Below are 18,674 nucleotides of genomic sequence, written 5' to 3'. Positions count from 1 at the left end.
CCAATCTAATATTTAACTTGTGATAGATTAACATAACATATTTGTATTGTTATGACTGCTGTTGTTTATTTTGCTTTAAGGGAGTAGCCATTCTCTGTTACTTTCAAATAGTTTATTTATTTATTTTTTATAGGTCTGTGTAAAATGAGGGTGCAGAATTTCTTAAATGTAAATTTATTAATAATTAATATGGGTCTATAGTTTTGTTTGTAGTGCAGTTTACTGTAAATTATGTGATTTTATTTTAAATGATGCCGTTTCATTTTAAATTGAAACTTTTGTGTTCATTATAAATACCTGTTACCCTATTTGAGATAGTTTTTACCCTGTTTTTAAAGGGTAAAGTACTTGTACAGAGTGCATATCTTGAGAACTTCCAAAAGCTCATTCTACACATTAAAGCGTAATTTTCTGTAAAGCTAATTTAAAATGATATGTGTTGTGAAAAGCGCAAAACAAATAAAATGACTTGACTCCACAACAGTAACAAACTAGTAACTGATTCATTCAGTTCATCTGAAATATTTCTAATAAACAAGTGTTTTCAAATAAACAAGAATTAAACACACTCAAACAAACAACAAAATACAACAGTATTCATCATCCAGGGTTTGTTTATTGCATCAAGATAAAAAAAAAAAAAAAAAAAAAAAAAAAACACTACAGGACAATTCTACATGACAAAAGTCCCAGAAAGAACAAAATATTTTCACAATATTTATAAAAAAAATAAAAAAAAAATAAAAAAAATTAAAAATAAAAAAAATTAAAAATCCTGTTTTAATTTTTTATAATATTAAAAAATTTAAAAGCATTGTGCTTTTATCCTCTGATACAAACATGAAATTCCTACAACACTGCATAAATAAATCATTATCATAAATACTCACCAAACATTGACACACATGACTAAATAAACTGACATACCCACAACACACACACTATTACTGCACTTCAATCTAGACTATTTAAATATTTTAGAACACTATAAACCCAGAGAACAGATTCAGTTTGTTATTATCATTGATCATAATGTATTACAAACTATACAATTATTACCCAGAGGTCGCATGTATAATATCTGCTGTGAACAAAGCATGCCTCCCAAATGCCCTGTGAAGTGCCATCTATTTCTGGAAGGAGGCTATAAAAAGCACAAAGGTCCCAGAACAATGCTTACATCTTCTTCCCAGGTGTCTCCTCTGCCCTCTATAGATATGGCTCTTATGGGTAGAAGTTGCATGTCTCCTCTATGGAGCTCTAAATTACTCAAAACCCTCACCTGTGCCACTATCTGCAAAGATAAAGCAGGGACATTTTTATAAAATTATGTCTGGCTGTCACGACATGCCTGGTTATGGAATAGCTTTACTTTTAATGCAATGTAATAAAATTGCATTGGATGGATGGATGGATGGATGGATGCATGGATGGATGGATGAAACTTCTAACCTCACAACCACGTATTGATATGGTGACAAGAGATGGATCAATTTCTTCACTGGAGTCTCCTAGTAAACGTACCACCCTCTTGGTCATATCTCTGTGTTTAGCAGTGGGGTTGTGGTTTTTGGGACATGTCAGAGTGATGTTTTGTATGGCAGAGCTGCTGTGTAACCGTAGGAATCGCAGTTGGACAACATCAAGATCTCTGTACTCAAACTGTGGAACACAGCAGTCAGTGGATAAGGATAGTCACTAGAACTAGATAGAAGATTTCAAAACAATTTTAAAAATGTCTGCAGTTAACATCTTTACCTTGAAGCCTCTGTATTGTTCACTAAACCACTTTTTAGTGTCCCATGATGACCATATTCCTGAAATCTTACAACAGCAATGTGACAAATATAATACTGCATTCAATATAATATCTTCCAGCTTTTCATCACACTTTTGGGCATTTCAGATGAAAGAAAATCAGTTTACATGTATTTGAATGATCAAAAGAAAATGATAGATCATAAACATCCTCTTACTTTGGACTGGACAGGAGACACGCAGGTTAGACCTCCAGCAGTAAAATTACAGAACACACTGAGAGCATCAAATGGACATCCCTGGTTAGGATCAATGTAGTAATGCCCTGTGAAAAAATGACCTCCATGAAGTATAAATATAAAATTCTTCTAACTTCTTTTTTAAATAAGTCCAACATTTTCTGATTAAATAGGCTAATTGACAAGTTCCAGATATAGAGGCTGGGCATTCCTTGTTGTATCCTTCAATACACTATTCAAAACATACACTGTAAAAATTAAAAGATTCTCAAGGCACCATTTGGGGTTCTGCTCACCATCTCTGATATGAGGGTGGATAAGACTCAGCTCTCTGCAGTTGGTGGCAGGGCTGTCTTTGGTGCCCAGATGCCAGCTGTGTGAGTGCCACTCCTCAATCCACTCTTCATGGTCATCAAAGCGAGAATTTCTGGGCAACTTTCTGGATGTTTTCTAAAAAAAAAAAATCAAACAACCAATATAATAAAATTATATTGATCCCATCCCTCTGAATGCTAATTATCTCGAGTCATCCTGCAACCCCATGTCACCTTTATTTCTACCTAGGTGTATTTGACCATAAAAGTGTGTTTCAGTGCTTAACAAACCAAGGTTTATTGCTTGAGTTTGTACCAACATTTTGTGACCTTCTTCTCTGCACCAGAAGTGGAGTATGTTGCCCTGGTGTCTGCTGGTCAGGAATACCTGGTTTTCCCTGTGAGATCATTGATTCAATGGGTCAGATATGATTGGTCAAAAAAAAAAAAAAAAAAAATATTAAAAAAAAAAATAATATGAACATTTAAGTTTCAAACTGAAAGTACCTTATCTAAAGTATTACAAGAATGTTTACAGTATTTACAATATTACAATGTTTCAGTAGACTGACAATGATACTACTATAAAGCTATTAAAGACCAAATAATAATAATAATAATAATAATAATAATAATAATGAAAAGAATGAAATGATATGTACACAGTAACAGTCACATGCAGTAAAAATATTTCACTTACAGGTGGTCCTCTCTGACCTTTCACACCTTTTTGTCCTGGTAATCCCTGAACCCCTTCAATACCCTGTTGATATGAACAATGCTTAACCTCTTCAACTCTGGGTCATTTCTGGGCTGCCGTCTGCAATTTTTCACATTCAAATTTAAAAGCTCACCATTCACACTGTCGACTCTTGCCAAAAATTTGTCTAATTTTTCAGAACCCAAATCCTAACTTTTTAAGCATGTACTGTACAATAAATCTGGTTCTGTTCACTCTATCTCCCTCCAAAAATTCTTATTTTATTCCACTACATCAGAATCAGAATCAGCTTTATTGCCAAGTATGCTTACACATACAAGGAATTTGTCTTGGTGACAGGAGCTTCCAGTGTACAACAATACAAAAACAATACAAAAACAGCAGCAAGACATAGATAATAATAAAAAATAGTTATACTCATACATACATACACACATACACATACGTAGTGCAAATCTAACACAAATCTTCCCCAGAGGAATGGCAGAAGAGGTTGGATGTGGTGGATAAATATAAAAAAGACTAAACTGTGTATTGCACATAGTTACTGCTCAGTGGGGCAATTTAACTGTTCATGAGATGGATAGCCTGAGGGAAAAAACTGTTCCTGTGCCTGACGGTTCTGGTGCTCAGAGCTCTGAAGCGTCGGCCAGAAGGCAACAGTTCAAAAAGGTAATGGGCAGGGTGAGTGGGGTCCAGAGTGTTTTTTCCAGCCTTTTTCCTCACTCTGGAAGTGTATAGTTCTTGAAGGGGGGGCAGGGGGCAACCAATAATCCTCTCAGCAGTCCGAACTGTCCTTTGTAGTCTTCTGATGTCTGATTTCGTAGCTGAACCAAACCAGACAGTTATTGAAGTGCAGAGGACAGACTCAATGACTATCAGCAGCGCCTGTGGCAGGTTGAACTTCCTCAGCTGGTGAAGGAAGTACAACCTCTGCTGGGCCTTTTTCACAATGGAGTCAATGTGGGTCTCCCACTTCAGGTCCTGTGAGATGGTAGTGCCCAGGAACCTGAATGACTCCACTGCTGCCACAGTGCTGTTTAGAATGGTGAGGGGGGTCAGTGTTGGGGTGTTCCTCCTAAAGTCCACAATCATCTCCACAATTTTGAGCATGTTCAGCTCAAGGTTGTTTTGACCGCACCAGACAGCCAGCTGTTCAACCTCCCTTCTGTATGCAGACTCATCGTCATCATATATGGCAGCAAGTACTACAAAAAATTATTTTTCCTCAATCACCTTCCATCACAATATGCTGATCTGAAATGTCAGTGGCGCTGTAATGCATTTTAGCCCTCACAGGTGTGCTTGTCCAAAGACATTCAGTCTCATTTTTAGTTCATGCACCATCCCCATTGTTTCATAGAATATTTTGGCATCTGAGTGGATTAGAAGCTTAATCTAGGTGTCATTAGAAAGCACAAGGTGTGGGGGCCTGGGTAGCTCAGTGGTAAAATACGCTGGCTACCAGCCCTGGAGTTTGCTAGTTCGCTAGTTTGAATCCCAGGGCGTGCTGAGTGACTCCAGCCAGGTCTCCTAAGCAACCAAATTGGCCCGGTTGCTAGGGAGGGTAGAGTCACATGGGGTAACCTCCTCGTGGTTGCTATAATGTGATTCATTCTCAGTGGGGCGTGGTTGCAGCAGTGGATGGCGTGAAGCCTCCACACGCGCTATGTCTCCGTGGCAATGCGCTCAACAAGCCACGTGATAAGATGCGCAGGTTGAAGAACGTGGAGGCAGCTGGGATTCGTCCTCTGCCACCCGGACTGAGGCAAATCACTACATGACCACGAGGACTTAAAAAGCACATTGGGAATTGGGCATTCCAAATAAAAAATAAAAATAAAAAAAAAGAAAGCACAAGGTGTCACTTTAACATCAATAGTCGATAACATATATTTCCAATGATTTGCTTAGCATGCCTTTCCTGTTCTGGACATCTAAGATGTTCATGTCATGTTGATGTCTTTCAGAAATCATATTTAATTTTTTGATTCTTTGGAAAATCTTTCTAACTGTGGTAAAATAAACTGTACAGTCACATTCCTTAGGAGAATGAGAGCTTTCCTTTGATATATGATTTGTCTGTTTAAGTGCTATTTGAAAGACTTTTATATTAATTTTAATATTTGTAATACATTACATCTAGGTGGCACTTATTTCCGAAGTGGATGTTTTCAGGCCTAATTTTGTTACTTTATGTAACATAAATGCAGCAGTGATCAGAGGTTATCTATGAAGAGGTCAGATTCTAAGCTTTCAAACAATACCCAATATGCCTGATTCATGTATCCGGAAACTCTAATATTTTAAGTGTAAACTTTTTCCGTGACATAGCACCCCCTTTTGGACATGCCGGCGGGTCCACAGAGTTGAAGAGGTTAAGAAACAACATTTATGTCTAATTTGTTTGTTTCAATGGAAGCAAGGAAATCTGACCTGTTTTACAAATTTGCTTACATTTCATTTGTGACCTGTAAAAAGTGGAGAATCCTAAAAACTTCTACATTTTATTCTATTACTTTTTATTTTTATTTTTCTTTTTAAAAAATCCTAAAACTTTGTTTATTTCCAGGTTTAAATTTCAGAATTTTGAATACATCATTTCAGGACACGTACAGGTCATGATGACCGTGAATAAGATCTAAATCTGTACCTACCTCAGGTACAGGTTAAAGATAAGGAGAGCTATATAAATGACATAATCACACCTGCAATTTCAGTACACACCTTCTTTCCAGATGGACCCTGTAAATCAAAACAAGAATGTGATTGATCTGTGTCATTATTATAAAGCAGATAAAGCCAGTTAATGAGTTTACTAAGAGACTTACAGGTGTACCAGGCAATCCTTTCCTGCCAGGAGGCCCATGAGCACCAGTTTCACCCTGCAACAAACAACATATATTTGTAAAAGAAACTCGATTCACAGGAAACATGTAAACAAGACAGGAAAATAAAAATGAACAATGTTGGGGGTAATGCGATAAAAGTAACTCGCGTTACTTAATAAGATTACTTTTGAGTAATCAAAAGTTTGAGTTTGAACAAGTAACGCAATATTTTTTAGTTTAGACCATGATATCGGAGTTACTTTTTAAAAAAAGTAACGTGTTGCTTTTGTACACGTATTGCGAGAAATCAGGAGCAAAAGTGTGCAAACTTCGGGGAGGAGACGTAGTGTATGATGGGCATTGTAGTTCTATAGAATGTGAGGCCAGAGACTATTTAGCAGATAGAGACGAGTCACTTCTATTTAAATGAATGAGAATTGGAACGCCCAACCAAGAAGCTCTAGCACCCAACAGTCAATGGATGGAGAAAGGAAGTCCCGCCTTACAGGTAAAAGAGCCAATCACCTTTTAGATACAGACATCGCCTGTCAATCAACTCGCTAATGCGCATTTCATGTTTTCGTGTAATATGAGATCAACATTTGGTTGAGTAAAACGCGGTTGATTCATGTATTAATACACACTGCATTAAAAAAAAAAAAAATCAGTAAACACGTTTAGGCAGAGGGATTATAAGACTAGTCTTCCACTGGCCATGACATGATACACAGGGTGAAAAACTCACTCAATTCACTAACTTATGCAGCCAAACTGCTCTGTGTTACAGCTCCCTGTAACTGGGAGAATTGGATGAGAAAAGACTCTGGATCGATTGTGTATGCAGAGAAAATTTCTTAGTTTGTATTCATGAAACAAACCATTTTTATGACATTTTAGTAGCATTAAAAACTATTCCATTCAAGTTGTATCAACATGCGCCTTTGAAGTTGTGGTGCCTGTAGCACTGTGGATCAATTCAAAACAAGCGTGCACTGAGATGACTTTCATTTATTCATCAGACTTATTCCTTGAACATGTTAGGCTGGCATTCCCCACTGACTTTTATCATAACTTTTGAAGAACATCTCAAGCTGACTCTCGCATTGTCGATGGGCACAGCACATGATGACATATATGATCCAGGTACAAGTGTTGGACTTTGCTGCTTTAGGTAAGACAGTGGTTATTCTTCATCATTCATACTGGCTGCCATGTTGATGGAAAAACAAATCATGCATATTCATGTTATTGATTCTTTATTATAAATATGACATGAAGACCTACTTTCTAAATATCTGTTTGTTTACGATGTTGTTTTGACATGAGTGTTGTACATTAGCTAGCATGACCTATAATGTCTCTTGTATGCAATGCATGGCTTATTTGTATGGAATGCACAGCATAGCAGAAGAGAAAGTGGCTGTGAGAAAAAAGTAACGCAAATGTAATGTAATGCTTTACTTTTTAATGAATTAAGTTACTTTAAGGAGTAACGCAATATTCTAATGAGTTATTTTTAAAAGTAATGTTACACTGAAAATGAAATACTGCAGTAACTTACCTGTATCCCTTTTGGCCCAGGTCGCCCCCTGTACCCTGGAGCACCTTGTTTTCCCTGCAAGATGTAGGAAATCATTCAATACTGCTGAAAAATGTAAATGACTTCTTTAGTTTCATTTGAACTTACTTTCGCTCCTGGTGGTCCAATGGGCCCTTGCAATCCTTTAAAACCAGAATAGCCCTGTAAAACATTGAATTAATGAATATGATAAGATAGTTACAATTTTCTTTTTAACTAATTACGTTAGTGTCTTTAGTAAATGTGGAGAGATGCATTGTGAAATGCATTTTATTCTGGTGGCAAGGTTTTGCGTGGGAGAAAACAAATCCCCCAATTTTTTTTTTTTTAAAGAAAACCCCTTCAAAAGATTGTGTGTGGATTTTGGACCACAAATAAAGCAAACATATGGCAGCCAATTTGAATAAAAGAAACATATTTACTGTATATTCCACCACGGGTGGCTGGGGCTTCCTTACTAATTGTTTCTATAAAGAAATACAGTGATACCTTTGGTCCTTCCTGACCAACATCTCCCTTTTCACCTTCAAGTCCTGGAATCCCCTAAACAAAACAGTAAAGACAGATTTGACACTTGTAGAAGGCAAAACAATAAGGCAAATACTATTTACACTATGTGAAAATAGCGATAAATGCTATTTACACTAAGGGCTCTATTTTCGTGAGCAATGCGCTACAACCGTGCGCAACATCTTATCCAATTTGAGAGCAGGAGAGAGTAAAATATTTGTATTTGGTATGATTTTTTTGACCACTTCGTTATTTTGATTATATTTTCATTTCATTTGAAGTGTAATTTGAGTTTAGAAATATTTTTGATTTAATTTTTTCGTGTTTCAATAAATGAATTACACTTTTCAAAATCAATGTCGACCGGTAGAAGTGAAGTGCGCGCCAATACAATCATTGTTAATACTAGCTGTGATTTGTGTGTCAGTAGATGAAAATTATTAATTAAACTTACATTCTCTGTAATTTAATGGAGCCTACATCCATATCCTGAACCACATTTTCCATGCGTATAAAAAGGAACGTGTCCCATTTAACAAGAACACACAAAATAATATAAATCTAATAATTCATTGCATATAGTTCATTTACACTACCAACTTCTTATGAATGTACTGTCTTTGTTTATATCGCTGGTGCTTGACAGGGAATGGACTGTATAATAGGACAGAGATGGTGCCGGAGAAGAACCTCCATTGACCCGATTTGCACCTTGCACATGATTTCGCCAAACACACTTGTGCCTACACTTGGCGCATGCTTGTACGAAAATACCAATACTTAATGGCCATGCCCATTAATTTTGCGCTTATGAGTTAAGGCAATGCGCTGCACTTAGCACTTGCGTGCTTAAAATAGGGCCCTAAGTGTAAATAGCAACAAAAACCATCTTGTTTGCACTAGTTAGTTTGTGTTTATTGTATCTCACAGACACCCTAAACCTAACCCTAAACCCAATCTTATTATTTTTTATTATTTTTTTTACAACAGTAAACAGTTGTAATGGTGGTTCTTGGAGAGGAAGAGAGGAAACGCAGGAGTAGATACTTTAAGTACTTTAATAATAAACACTGTAGTGGAACAAACAACTAAAGCTCAACTTAACCATTAAACGTAACACTTCAAGGACTGACAAAGGAATGGGCAAAACTAGAGGGTATTTATACACGAAGAACTAAATGAGGGAATGGAATACAGGTGAGGATGATGAGCAGGTGGGAATGATGAGGGCTGTGAATTCTGGGAAATGAAGTCCGGGGGAAAACTTTAAAATAAGAGTCCTTGAAGAAAATGAGGGAGACGGACTGTGAAAATAGTATCACCGTGATATTTCATAGTAAAATCATAGTTACCACAAAATTAAACATGGTACTATATTAACACCATATTACTGTGGTAACGCCATGGTTAATTTTACCGGGATCAAACCTTTCTCTCAACTCCCCAACCAAACGTCACTGTGACCAAATCACAGGCAATCAATGTTTATATTCATATGTATACATTATTATAAGTAGTATTAAAGGAAATATTAAGAGATGAAACAGGAAACAGGATGGGAAAAAGTGGGAATCGAACCCAGGTCGTCTGCATAAAAAAAGCATATCCACACCGTCTTTACACTACTCTACTGCAGCATCATTGGCATCACTGGGACAGTTTGTCTTTATTTTCTGTTTTTTCACCAGAATATTTGATAGCAAAAAGCCATGCTGTGTGGCAGGTGCTATTTACACCTAGTGCAAATAGTCCCTCCAAAACAGTAATTTAAATTTCATAGCCATTGTCACAACTGTACCTTTGGTCCTATTGGTCCAATGGGCCCTGGTTTCCCTTTCAGTCCAATAGAGCCCTGTGGTGAAAAAACTGTAAATTCACTGTTGTATTCTTTCTTCTTAGGAAACATCGACTTAAGAGTCAGAGTGGAGATTACCTTTGATCCAATTGGCCCTTGCCTCCCTTGCAAACCTGATTTTCCTGGGGCACCCTGTGCATTTGCGTATTTGAAATCATTGCACGGCAAACACCTGATATCTTTGAAATTCTGTCCCTCATATTATTGATATGTTTGATAATGTATCATTCAAATGGTCTGTATAAAAGAAGCTTACTAACAGTGCTGCCCTGTGGACCTGGCCTTCCTGGAGGTCCTATGAATCCAGTGTCACCCTGGAAGTTAATACAAACATTCACTCTACAGCACCTGAACGAATTGGTTACTTTGTCAACCTCCTATTGTAACAAGATATATGTACACTATACGGCCAAAAGTATGTGGACACCCGAACACCACATTCATATGTGCTTGTTGAACATTTAATTTAAAAATCAAAGGCATTTATCCCTCTGTTTGCTGCTATATCAGCTTTCACTCTTCTGGGAGAGCTTTCCATTAGATGTTGGAACATGGCAGCAGGGATTTGATCCAATCCAGACACAAGAGCATCACGGAGGTCAGGCACTGATGGCCCATGGTTCCAATTCAGGTCTGGGCTTTGTGTAGGCCAGTCAAGATCTTCCACACCAGACTCAGAAAACCGTGTCTTTATGGAACTGGCTATGTGGACAGCGGCACTGTCATGCTGGAACAGTAAAAGACCCATACCCAATCTGTTGCCACCAAGTTTGAAGCACACAGTTTGCAAGAATGTCATTGTATGGAGTAGCATTAAGCTTTGTTCTCACAGAAACTACAGGAATAGTCATTAATTAGAAGGTGTCCACATCCTTTTGGCCATATAGTGTATACAAATATAGAATTAGATACTTAAATACAAGCAAGACTGTTCTCTAACAAGCTAAATTGTGAATAAGAGGCTTAGCTACTCACTGGGTCTCCCTCAGTGCCGACAACTCCCAGCAGCCCATCCATTCCACTGCGTCCCTTAAATGAAATAAGTGTGAAAGGAAATGGGGAAAATAGTCAGGTTTTGCATAAATATTAAACAATTAAAAACGTGTAGAGATACATTTGTAATAGGGATACTTGCTGGCTTTCCAGGGTGACCAGCATTGCCACGTTTTCCATGTGGTCCTTGAGGTCCCTGCAGAAAAATAAATCATATGCATTAACTTACCTTTTATTTATTATTTATATGGATTGTTCACACAAAAATGAAAATTCTCTCATCATTTACTCACTCTCATGCCATCCCAGATGTGTATGACTTTCTTTCTTCTGCATAACACAAAGATTTTTAGAAGAATATCTCAACTCTGTAGGTCCATACAATGCAAGTGATTAGTGACTAGACATTCTAAGCTCCAAAAATCACATAATAGCAGCATAAAAATTATCCACATGACTCCACTGGTTAAATCTATGTCTTCAGAAGCGGTATGATAGGTGTGGGTGAGAAACAATCAATATTTAAGCAATTTTTTACTATAAAAATGTCCACTTTCACATTCTTTTACATTCTCAAAGTGAAAGTGGAGGTTTATTAAAAAACAAAAAAAGGACTTAAATATTGATCTTTTCTTACCCAAAATGATTGCATCACTTCAAAAGATGTATTAAACCATTGGAGTTGTATGGATTACTTTTATGCTGCCTTTATGTGATTTTTAGAGCTTGAAAGTTCTGGTCACCATTCACTTGCATGATATGGACCTACAGAGCTGAAATATTCTTCTAAAAATCTTTGTTTGCATTCTGCAGAAGAAAGAAAGTCATACACATCTGGGATGGCATGAGAGTGAGTAAATGATAAGAACTATCCCTTTAACTAATTTGTTTGTTTAGGGAAAATGTGACGTAATACAGGTAAAGCTGATATGAACGCACTCGTTTTCCTGCAACACCTTTACTTCCTCTTCTTCCAGGAGATCCGCTCATTCCCTGTGTGAAACAAAAGATGATGTTTGTCATTTTATGTTAAAATACTTTTTCAGATCCCTGCTTAATATGCATTGACAACTATGAGAAATCCATTCGTACTCTTTAGCTCTGTGGTGCTATAAAAAAAAAAAAAATTGCACAAAACAAACCAACGGCATCAGATTGGAGCAGGACTATCTGTTTGTCAACTAATATTGACAGGCAGAGTATTTGGAAAAACCTTTTTCAATTTGGTTTGGTGCCACTAATGACCGTAAATTGCACACTTTACCTTTAAATACATTTGCAGTAATTTATGGCAAGAAGAAATCATAATTTTGCAAAAAAATTGACCTACTGACTTTTGGCCCTAGTTGACCTTTGTCTCCTTTTCCTCCTGGAGGTCCAGAAGTTCCTGGTTTGCCCTTCAATCCATTTGGACCCACTTTTCCTGGATGTCCCACTGGCCCCTATACAGATGCATATAGCATTGCTAAATCAAATTAATTGTTATTATAATAATATTTTATATATTGTATTGCAGTTTTTCTCAATTGCTTTGGCTAATTTTTTTAAACAGTCTTAACATTCTCTAAATTGTAAGTGCAATTGTCACAACTGTTTTAAGGGACATCACAACTTTGTTGCATGTCTGCAAAATGTAGTAACTCACCCAAAACATTTAATTCATGCTTCAAAACCTAGTTATTGTGTCAGTAAATTGGCCAATGCCACCAAAATGAAAAGGGTTTTTTTGTCATCGTGTGGGCCATACTGGTCAAAATGTTTAGATGTTTTTTCACCATGGCAGTCAACCCTGGAAATGTTTGTTATATACAAATTTCATTTTTGTTCTACTTTTTTGTTGACACTGACTGCTTACTGTACTATACAAAAATGTCAGTTTTGTCTAGCTGAATGCTATTGTGTATCACACTGAACTTTTTAGATACCGATTTCAACAGTATGTAAAAGTTTACTGGGAAAAGTCAATACTGTACAATACTGTAGTACACAGAAAAAGGATATGCACATTTGAATGTATACAGTAAATGTATTTTTGTAGCAATGTGTAACATGTAATCAGAAAATTCACATTTGCATGTCCATTTTTACACATTTCTTCCATGTTCAAAAATGGTAGTGATTGTGCTGTGGGCAAGGTCCATATATACAGTATGCTTCCAAACTCGATTGGTTGATTGGTAAGATTGTGATCCCTATTTCATTACTATGTCAGCTGGCAGGTAATTTGCCAATTTAGCAGACATCACAAACATTCCATGTCATAGATATTTATGGAATATACACTACCGGTCAAAAGTTTTGAAACACTTACTCATTCTTTATTATAATTGGTTTTTTTTTTTTTCCACATTTCATAATAATAGTAAAGTCATCAAAACTATGGAATAACATAAATGGAACTATGGGAATTATGTTGTGACTAAACAAAATCAAAAATAAATCAAAACTGTGTTATATTTTAGCATCTTCAAAGTAGTCACCCTTTGCCTAGAAATTTTTCTTTATTAGTTGGTCCAAGTCATTAATTAAAAAAAAAAGTTAAATTAGTTTTATAATGAAATAAATTAATATGGTGGCACAATTATATTTTTGTCTACAGAACATACGCCTTCAGATCAAAAGATTTTTAAGATCATGAGAAACATTTCAGTCAAGTGTTTCAAAACTTTTGGCCGGTAGTGTACATGTATGTCTGACAGATTTTGATAATTGAATGGATAATTTTGCATGTAATGGCTCACATGATGAAAGAATGTTTAGAAGTTGTGAAGAGTATGACAATTTCACTGAGAATCAACTCATCAGTTTTGATCAGCAAGCCACGTGCATTTAGTTATTGTGCAAATTATAGACAATTGTATTTACTCTTTTGCACACATGTGCCAAAACATGTGCAATTTGCTTAAATGAATAAGAAATTCAAATCTGGTGTGAACAAGAAACTAATTTTTCAGAGATTTGAACGTATTGTTTTGAAAGAAATTATTCTCATTCGAGAATGGAGCCAAAGCGATTGAGAAAAACTGTAAAGAACTTTGTAATATAGGCAAATTCTTATATTCTTTTACATACAGTATGGTATACATACTGTATACCATGGTTCAAAATGTCATGCCTTGGTCATGTTTTTAAAGGCAAAAATTTCAGGGTGTAATGTATGATCTCACCATTTTGCCTCTTATTCCAGCTTCTCCTTTCTTGCCATTTGGACCTGCAACACCCTGTAAAGAAAATACAAATTTGAGGTCAGTATACAACATACAAAGTTAAAGGCCAGATAGCGTACTCTACAATTCATGCATACTCAGAGGTAAAAACCTACAACTAGTCCTGTCTTCCCAGGGGCCCCTGAATTCCCTTGAAATCCAGGCTCTCCCTACAGGCCAAAAACAGATTTTCAAAGGTAAATATGCAAAAATAAATGGATTACTGCTAATAATAATAAATTAAACTCTTACTTTTAGCCCATGTTGTCCACTTTGTCCCACAAATCCTTCTTTTCCAGCCAAACCCTAAATTAGGTTCAAATACATTTGTCAGAAGTATACATAAAAATATACACAAAGTACATCAAACCTAACAATAATACACTACAGACTTACTGGTAACCCAGCGGGACCATTTGTACCTGGAGGCCCCAGTGTTCCAGTTTCACCCTATTATCCAATAAAACATTCAAATAAACAAAACAAATCTACTCTATATTTTTCCAATATCAATGTCCAATGGACTACATGGATTGTGAGAATGCAGAAGATACTCACAATGAGTCCACATAGACCTTTGTCCCCCTTTTCTCCAGCATCTCCCATGTTCCCCCCAGGGCCGTATTTTCCAGCTAAACCAGAGCGACCTCTTACACCTGACTGACCCTGAGAAAATACAAAAATACGCAATATATCTAGACAAAAAAATAAAAATAGACAAAAAGCAGAATATTTCAATATGTTTGACTCACCCAAACGTCTCTGTTTATAATCTAAAAACTCACTTTTTTACCAGGGGATCCAGGGTCTCCCTTCTGCCCTGAAGCACCTCTTAAACCCTGACAGAAACATAATATCTCATTTGTTCATTTTGTCAACCTCATAAAAATTCAGAAACCGACAAAACAAAATGGAAAAGTGATTGTGAGAACAGCCCTACACACATCTCTTCCTATTGGTCCCTTCACTCCCAGTGGTCCTTGGTTTCCTTTCTCTCCATGGACTCCCTTTGGGCCACGATCACCAAGAGATCCTGCTGTACCCTTTTCACCCTAAACAGACAGTTCTCCCTCATTTATCATTTACATAGAACACCATTAAACTCTGTTGGATACTTATATAATGGAGATGACATTAAATACCATATCAAATAATTTATACTCACGGATAATCCTTTACTTCCTGATAGTCCGAATTGTCCCATTACACCCACTGGGCCCTAAAAGCAAAGCATAACTCATCTTGTTTGATGCAATCAAAGGAGACAAACATTTAAGATACTCTGAAATATTAATGCTGATAACACATTCATATTGATCCAAATTTATAAGCAATCTACCTCCTCACCATCAGCACCGGCAGCTCCGTTAAATCCAATAGATCCTCTCAATCCCTTTGGCCGATACATTCAAAAAGAAAAGGTCTCATACATGGCCACAGTGGGGGAAACTTAAAATAGGTGTTACATAGCTAATTTAAATTAAACTTGAAGAAATTAGCTCACCTTGTCTCCTTTGTCTCCAGGAGCGCCGATAGGTCCAGGTGGTCCATCTGTACCCTGAATGAGAGAGTACAAGATGGGATCAGTGTTGAAACCTTGCCCAAGTCTTTACACCAATCATCAATACATCAAATAAAGCAAAAAACATACTGGGTAACCAGCCACTCCAGGCGGCCCGAGTGGCCCTTGGGGTCCTTTGTCTCCAATTGGACCCTGCTGACCTGTCTCACCCCATTGGCCTATGTTTCCTTGTAGGCCCTTAAGAAGATGGCATTTAAAGGAAAAGTTAACTTCTAAAATTAGGTTTGTCTGTCATATAAAACTAAAACTAAAGGGGTCATGACATGAGGAATCAAATTTTCCTTGATCTTTTGACATTTAAGGGGTCATCAACTATAAAAACATACTGAAAATTTCAGAACTCAAAACTTCCTCCTCACTGTAAAAAGAGCATGCAAAAATGACTCGTTCTCTGCTTCCTCCACATTGTGATGTCACACTGTGGTGGACATTTGCATCTGACCACCTCCACAACAACACATCAACGCAACGCCTACTTTACCTTTAATCATTTCTGTAGCCTTCCAAGTAGAGGTGAGCAGTGAAATGGCAAAAAGAGAGCAGGTCAGTCAAAAGCAGAGAGCAAATCAGAAGAATGGGTGTTTACTATCAAGTCTTAAAGGAGAAGCAGTACCAAAACTGAGCATTTCTGACAGAGGGTGGAAAATGATCATGTTTTCCAAAATGTTTTTTTGTGCAAAAAAATAAAATAAAATAAAAAAATACTAATATTATAAGTGAACCTCTAGGAACATATTAAAATGATAAAAGAAAGGCATGTCATGACCCCTTTAAATAAAAGACTAGCAATCTAGCACTGTATATACTGCTTTTATGGTGTTTTAGGTCCCTTTTGGAGCTTGACAGATGTGGTCACTATGAAAAGAACTGTGTAAAAACTCTTCCAAAAATGTCTACTTTTGTGTTCGATGGAAAAATAACAGCATATGGGGTTTGGAACAACATAGTAGTGAGTAAATAATGACAGAATTACTCCCTTAGAAATATGTCATCATTACACATTTGACAAACAGATCACAATATTAATGTTTTTGCATGTGCACGTATGTCAAACCCTTACAGGGGGTCCTTTGTAACCTTTCTGGCCTGATATGCCTCGAGGACCCTAGATAGTGAAATGAATACATTTCAACAACAGATCCAGACTCTAAAGATGAATGATAATTGAATAAGATTAAATAGAAAATATAACTTCTAAAGCACTTACTGTTCGACCAGGCTTTCCTTTTGGTCCTTCAGGGCCTTTTTTCCCCTAAACACAAATAAACAGTTAGACTGTGGAATATATTTGATATAAATCCAAGAGAACAAGTGAATAGAAAAATGGACAGATGGATTTTGTTTGATTTGTTGCAAGTATTAAAGAAAGTTGTTGTTTTTTCCCCCTGCTGTTTCTGAATACTATTTACATGGCAAATAATATTTTCAGTGTTTGAGTTATTTTTTTGTCATCACAAGTATGGTGTCACATGATATGACAGCAACATTTTACAAAATCACTAACCTTTTCCCCAGGACTACCAGGAAGCCCTTTTGATCCCTCTTTGCCTTTAACACCCTGAGGATAACAGACCACAACACAATCTATCAGGCTCAACTAACTGCCTATAATTCATTGTCATTTGCAATAATATAGCATTGAAAAACCAAATATTGAATTTCGGACACAGTCGAGGTTTGCTCTACCTCTATGGAACTGGGTGTCATATTTTAGCTTCTAATAAAAACGTGGTTGGAATATCATGATATCATTACTTACACTGATGCCAGGATTTCCAGGTTTGCCAGAGAGACCTCGGCTGCCTGGTTCCCCCTTTAAAAAAGTTATTTTATAACATTGTGCTGCAGGTCATATTCTTAGACAGTACTGTCAGAATTGGCAAACTCTGACATTTTTAACAGCTAAATATACTGTACCACAAGATGGAGAATTGCCTAACCAAGAGACTGCAGGGTTTGGAAACACTGTCAATCATGTAAGGAAAATAAAACTCACATTTATTCCAACAGGGCCTTGGATTCCTGGTGCACCAGGCTTTCCCTGTAAACCCTGAATAGATATATATTATTGCAGAAAATGAGCATAAAATAGATAATTAAAAGGACTTAAAGACAAAAGGAAACGTTCGCAAGAATGCTTTGGTCACCGTTCAGTTTTTATTGTGTGGAAAAATATGCAATGAAAGTAAATGGTGACTGAGGCTGTCATCTCCAATCGTGTTCCAGAGAAGAGAGAAAGTCATATGGATTTGGAACAACATGAGGGTGAGTAAATTATGACAGATTTTTCATTTTTCCTAGAATTATCCCTTTAAACAGTTGATGTACCACACAAATTTAAACTTTGTTGCCATGTTCTTGTAAAGAGGTCTGAAGAACCTAATATTTTTAAAGAGGAGGTCTTACGCTGGGTCCTTGAGGGCCTCCATCTCCATCTGACCCTGGTGATCCAATGGATCCCTGTAACAAATATTACTATTAGTGTCTTATTAGGCAAACTAACATGATGACATTCTTTATTAAAATGTGTATGCATGGCCCTTACAGGTGCACCATGAATCCCGTCCTGTCCTTGACTACCTGAAACGCCCTCTAGTCCCTAAATGAAGATAAAACATAAAAATCAAATCATAAAAACTTGACTATGGTCAATATGATAACATTATGCATGTTAGTCTGGTAGTCTATACCAGTAGTTCTCAATCAGTGTTGATGGGGTGCTTCCACAGGTCTGCAAAGGGGTTTTAGTTTTCATTTTTGTTTACATTTTAGTATTTTAGGGCTACCAAAGTAAATGATATCAGTTAACACACTGAGGGGATGTTCTGATTTGGTAAAAGCTGGTTATTTGCCTGAAAAGTTTGAGAATCACTGGTTATGCTATGCTGCGGTTAATCAAGATCATGCTAAGTATTTTGTAACATTTAATGCTTGGCAAACACTTTGCTATTTAAAGGTTGCAGTGGATGGTTATGCTAGAGCATGCCTATTTAACTGGCGGCCCGTGGGCTAAATCCGTCCCATCTGAAATTTTCAGTGGCCCCCATGAGGTTGTCAGTTGTCTTAAGGGCTGTTCACACCGAACA

At 36.8% G+C, this 18,674-nt stretch overlaps 1 protein-coding gene across 1 annotated transcript in view; it reads right to left on the bottom strand.

Annotated features, from left to right (window-relative positions):
* Positions 1–474: 474 nt before the first annotated feature.
* si:dkey-21p1.3 (collagen alpha-1(I) chain) overlaps positions 475–18,674 on the bottom strand; it is a 34,054-nt gene continuing 15,854 nt past the window's right edge. The window contains exons 27-63 of the mRNA XM_051654079.1: positions 18,134–18,187; positions 17,995–18,048; positions 17,585–17,638; positions 17,348–17,401; positions 17,093–17,146; positions 16,796–16,840; positions 16,649–16,693; positions 15,658–15,765; positions 15,511–15,564; positions 15,346–15,399; positions 15,172–15,225; positions 14,951–15,058; positions 14,792–14,845; positions 14,565–14,672; positions 14,403–14,456; positions 14,259–14,312; positions 14,123–14,176; positions 13,968–14,021; positions 12,135–12,242; positions 11,740–11,793; positions 10,943–10,996; positions 10,783–10,836; positions 10,068–10,121; positions 9,886–9,939; positions 9,751–9,804; positions 7,932–7,985; positions 7,551–7,604; positions 7,425–7,478; positions 5,864–5,917; positions 5,760–5,777; positions 3,012–3,074; positions 2,632–2,709; positions 2,294–2,447; positions 1,977–2,083; positions 1,759–1,824; positions 1,453–1,662; positions 475–1,294 (exon numbers count right to left, since the gene is read on the bottom strand). Of these exons, the coding sequence (XP_051510039.1) occupies positions 1,145–1,294; positions 1,453–1,662; positions 1,759–1,824; positions 1,977–2,083; positions 2,294–2,447; positions 2,632–2,709; positions 3,012–3,074; positions 5,760–5,777; positions 5,864–5,917; positions 7,425–7,478; positions 7,551–7,604; positions 7,932–7,985; positions 9,751–9,804; positions 9,886–9,939; positions 10,068–10,121; positions 10,783–10,836; positions 10,943–10,996; positions 11,740–11,793; positions 12,135–12,242; positions 13,968–14,021; positions 14,123–14,176; positions 14,259–14,312; positions 14,403–14,456; positions 14,565–14,672; positions 14,792–14,845; positions 14,951–15,058; positions 15,172–15,225; positions 15,346–15,399; positions 15,511–15,564; positions 15,658–15,765; positions 16,649–16,693; positions 16,796–16,840; positions 17,093–17,146; positions 17,348–17,401; positions 17,585–17,638; positions 17,995–18,048; positions 18,134–18,187 (2,610 nt within the window). The 3' untranslated portion in view covers positions 475–1,144. The remainder of the gene's footprint in view (positions 1,295–1,452; positions 1,663–1,758; positions 1,825–1,976; positions 2,084–2,293; positions 2,448–2,631; positions 2,710–3,011; positions 3,075–5,759; positions 5,778–5,863; positions 5,918–7,424; positions 7,479–7,550; positions 7,605–7,931; positions 7,986–9,750; positions 9,805–9,885; positions 9,940–10,067; positions 10,122–10,782; positions 10,837–10,942; positions 10,997–11,739; positions 11,794–12,134; positions 12,243–13,967; positions 14,022–14,122; positions 14,177–14,258; positions 14,313–14,402; positions 14,457–14,564; positions 14,673–14,791; positions 14,846–14,950; positions 15,059–15,171; positions 15,226–15,345; positions 15,400–15,510; positions 15,565–15,657; positions 15,766–16,648; positions 16,694–16,795; positions 16,841–17,092; positions 17,147–17,347; positions 17,402–17,584; positions 17,639–17,994; positions 18,049–18,133; positions 18,188–18,674) is intronic.

The sequence above is a fragment of the Myxocyprinus asiaticus genome, chromosome 24, assembly GCF_019703515.2.
Source record: "Myxocyprinus asiaticus isolate MX2 ecotype Aquarium Trade chromosome 24, UBuf_Myxa_2, whole genome shotgun sequence".
NCBI classification, from domain to species: domain Eukaryota; kingdom Metazoa; phylum Chordata; class Actinopteri; order Cypriniformes; family Catostomidae; genus Myxocyprinus; species Myxocyprinus asiaticus.
Note: the sequence above shows the minus strand (reverse complement) of the source record. Positions and strands in the feature narration are given on the sequence as shown.